General features: G+C 46.8%; 1 protein-coding gene across 1 annotated transcript in view; it reads right to left on the reverse strand.

The window, feature by feature from the left end:
- Positions 1 to 2,716: 2,716 nt before the first annotated feature.
- The window catches only part of LOC104506275 (ceramide synthase 4-like), a gene marked incomplete at its 5' end in the record, with an annotated part of 16,690 nt that continues 15,436 nt past the window's right edge, over positions 2,717 to 3,970 (reverse strand). The window contains one exon of the mRNA XM_010147174.1: positions 2,717 to 2,908. Within this exon, the coding sequence (XP_010145476.1) occupies positions 2,717 to 2,908 (192 nt within the window). The remainder of the gene's footprint in view (positions 2,909 to 3,970) is intronic.

Here is a 3,970-nt window from a genome sequence, read left to right on the forward strand (position 1 = left end):
TGACAAAGATGTTAAACAGTGCAGGCCCCAACACCGACCTCCGAGGTCCCCCTGAGATACAGGGGAGATATATCTGAGGTTCTGCTGTGGTGCCCACTGCTCCATCTGCTCTGACGGGTTTTTCAGCAGACAAGCGAGTGTCCTGCTGCAGATCTCCTACAGCAGCTTCTCTGTGCTGCGGGCTGTGATGTCCTTAGCAGGGAGGGGGTGGAGGGAGTTGATAGACTCAATTCATAAATACTCCCACAGCACTCACAAGCTTCCCAGCACTGGAGCAGTCGTAAAGAGAGAATGTGGAGCAAGGTGGGGAGGAAGCCGATTACACACAGAGCTTCTTTAATCCTCAGCAAGTTGACGGCAAGTAAATAAATTTGACAGTTGATCTGCCCCAGTGACTCATCACCGTCATTGCTCAGTTCCTCAGCTAAAATCAACACTCAGTAGTCCCTAATCAAGTCCAACAGCTCTCCTGAATCCTTGATGTATTCTTTCACAAGATCCCCATTTGCCTCCTAATGAGTTCATCTGTTTTCAGGAGGACAGCAAAGCCCTGAGGATCCAATTCAGCAGGCTTCAGTATGTCTGCACCGGCTCCAGAGTGCACTGTGCAGTCTCTGAGAAGCGTTCTGCTCCTCAGGTGAGAGGTGGTGTGGTTTTACAACCAGGGGTCTTTCCTAGCCTTCTAAAACCCGAAGAATAGACATGAATTTCTCTCCTCCTACCCTTACAAGTCCAAAGCATCTCCCCAGTGCTGCAATCCTGGATTTGCCACTGCCCTGACAGTACCAAGTAACCTGGCCCACCCCCAGGCCAAGTGTTGGGGTGCCCCGAAGTGTGTCTTGTTCCAGGGCCAAACACAGCTCCGCTTAGCAGGAGACACAGCAGGCAGCTCAGCTCTCCACTGGCATGGCCCAGCAGGGCTGCATGTCTTGGGAATGCAACATCCTCTCCACGTGCACTGCATGTTCAAGGGCAATGGCACCCACACGTGTCACCCTCATCACACGTTCAACTCCAAGATGCAACCAGCCAGGTTACCTCCTGCCAGTTAAAGAAGTAGAAAAGCGCCGAGAATCAAACCTTTCAAAGTGGTTTATAAAGAACATTTACATTCCGTAGTACAAAATGTGTTCAGGAGGGATGGTTATGTACCATCACCTGCAGAGGAGTGGCGAGGTCGCAGACTCAGATTAAGGAAACACGGCAGTATACAGAACACATTCTGTGTTTTTGTTTTTTTTGAAACAAGGTTTCACAGACAATCTTCAGCAAATAAGAATTTAAGTGATGATGCAGGAACAGACACTCTTCTCCCAGGCATGTTACTGCCTCGGAATCACCAGTGCTGGAATGACTTTCTCCCCTCTGAAACCCAAGATGAGCACATAAGCACTACCTCCCCACGTCAGGCGTTGCCTTGGTCCATGTCTCGCCCTGGTTAGCACTGGCCCTTACTGGGCACACAGGGAAGTGTCTGCATGGCCTTGGCAGTCTGACGTCCCTGCACTCATGACAGTTAATCTGTTAATACTCCAGTGTCACAGAGTGATGAAACAGAAATTCATGTAATACTAATTTAACTCTTTTAAGAGATTACAGAATCCGAAGTCTAAGACTACAGAGGATATAAGATACAGGACGTCTAAACAAACCGAACCAGAACTGCATCACGACTTCATGGACAACTGCTTTAAACTTGCTATTCTTGACACATCTAGGCAAAGGCTCTAGAATGAGAAGGCCACATTAAAGCATTATTCCATAAGATTCCGCAGATGATCTCTGGATCCTTTTTCCTCTGAGGATAGGGGAAATGTATTCCCTTCTTGCCACAGGCTGACTCTGTAAACATCTACCCCTGTGCCAATCACTCCAGGTGAAAACGAGCACTTAATCAGTGTTGTCTTCTAGACCAATTATCTGGTTTCTTGTCACCTCCCTCCTCCTGACTGCCCTTCCTTCCACAACGGGTTTAAAGGATTAGCTGACAGTCGAGACACAGCTGCCTGGATTTTCCTGCAATTCCAATTATGACTTGGGAGGGTACTCTCTCCAATCTGGACTTTGGTATTCCCACCTTTGTGGCAATAACGTTAACAGAAGGGATTGAGGCCATTACAGAACTGGTCACATGGCACACAGTAGCATTTCCTTTGAGGGGAAAAGGTTTTCTCCTCTGTTTTTCCAAAGCTTTCATTGCACTATGCTCAAGTTTTAATTTTCCAAGTGTGTATGGGGCACCTGTATTCTCAGAAGAGGCGTCCCCATATTAAGATTTGCAGTCTCACACTTGTTAGCCATCATCTTTAGTGGCAATAAATCAGCAGAGGCTGATCAAGTCTAAACAGACTCCTACCAAACAACATTGGGTGGTTAAGACTTGACATTGCCAGAGTTTACCTGCTTTTTTTCTTCTTTTTTTGGAAGTATTTTTCAAGATTAACACATTTAACAACTATGGTACAGTCTAATACAAGTCAAACCACTTGATCCCTTCTATCTGCCTCAAGGCTATAACCTAAAGTAAGCTTTTGTTGAAGAAAGGCCATAAACTTCCTCCAGATATCACCGAGAGTTTACAGGAAGAAGGAATTCAGCCACAATACTGCAGCTGCACTCCATTTTATCTACACAACAAGCAAAACTGTTTCTAAATGTTTCTAAGGACAGTGGACTGGATTCATTCCAGACGGGATCAGAAGCATGTCAGCAGCAGCTATCTTTCCTTGACATGGCCATTGGTCAGATGGGTTCTATTGTTCAGTGGCTCAGAGCCATTCCTCTGGATGTAACTGTTGCTTGTGACCTTGCTGAAATACGCGACCCTGGTCTTCTCCTTTTCCACAGTTTTTTCTCTTTCTTCATCCTTGTCACTTTCTTCTGTGTCACTTCTCATGTCCTTCTCCATCTACAGAAAAGTATAAATGAGAAGCAATACAAACACAAGAAGCAGTGCTAGGAGAGCCCCAAGCTAAACACTTATCTGCTGCTTCAGCCACTCGCCTGTGACACACAGTTCAACTGTGTCCTTTCAGCTTTTGCATCATCTTTGGAAACAGATCCTCTCCATCTCTTTGATTCCAGTCTCAGTGGAATCCTAGCTGTGATCCCAATAAACATGAGGAATTACTGTGCAGGTTGAGAAGCGTCACCCAATCACAGATGCCCAGGACTGAGGCCAACTGTGTAAGACCAAGGAGATCCACACTGCTGCTTTGGGCACCAGCATGTGAAAGAAGGGGGGTGGGGGTGGGAAGGGGCAGTTAATCAAGCTCTTTTACACTTTCCAAAAGAAACGAGGAGATAGCTTCTGACCACACTTGGCCTGGGTGGCTGAGTTGAGCACATTGCTTTGGAGAGTTCCAAAGCATCTGCTTGCACATAAACCAGCAGCTCAGCATGAAACCACTCAACTCTGATTACGTTCAGTTTTATGTTGGGGTTTTTCCTCTCGCTACTGACTGAGAGATCCGTAATCACTTTTGTAAAGATTCAATTCACTGCTCTGAAAGGAAGACGAACAAGAAACAACGTGATAAAATGTCTGTTCAGAAAAAGCAGCCTGGCACTTGCTGGCTTCCCAGGCTGGTTCTACTCTGCAACACAGGACGCCAAAACTGGGGAGAAACTCAAGAGTGTCACACTCCTTGCTGGAAAGAGCACTCCGAGGGAAAGCAGCAAACCCGTTCTGTGACCTGCGCTTTGGAAACTGCCGAGGGCTGTGCCAGCTGCTGCACAGACACCTGCAGTCTGCCTTTACTCTGCCTGTTCTTCCAGGGATATCTCTTCGATCGTATTAGGAAGTCTGTTCGGTCTGATGCTCTTTCCAGAGTTCATGACACCCAAATGCAGACAGCATTTCTAAGAATCTAAACTTGCACTGAGTTCAAACCGCCCCTGTGCTGGTTTTGGCTGGGATAGTTTATTTTTTTCACCGCATCTAGTACGGGGCTGTGCTGTGGATCTGTGC

Source organism: Eurypyga helias, unplaced genomic scaffold, assembly GCF_000690775.1.
Source record: "Eurypyga helias isolate BGI_N326 unplaced genomic scaffold, ASM69077v1 scaffold11172, whole genome shotgun sequence".
Taxonomy (NCBI): domain Eukaryota; kingdom Metazoa; phylum Chordata; class Aves; order Eurypygiformes; family Eurypygidae; genus Eurypyga; species Eurypyga helias.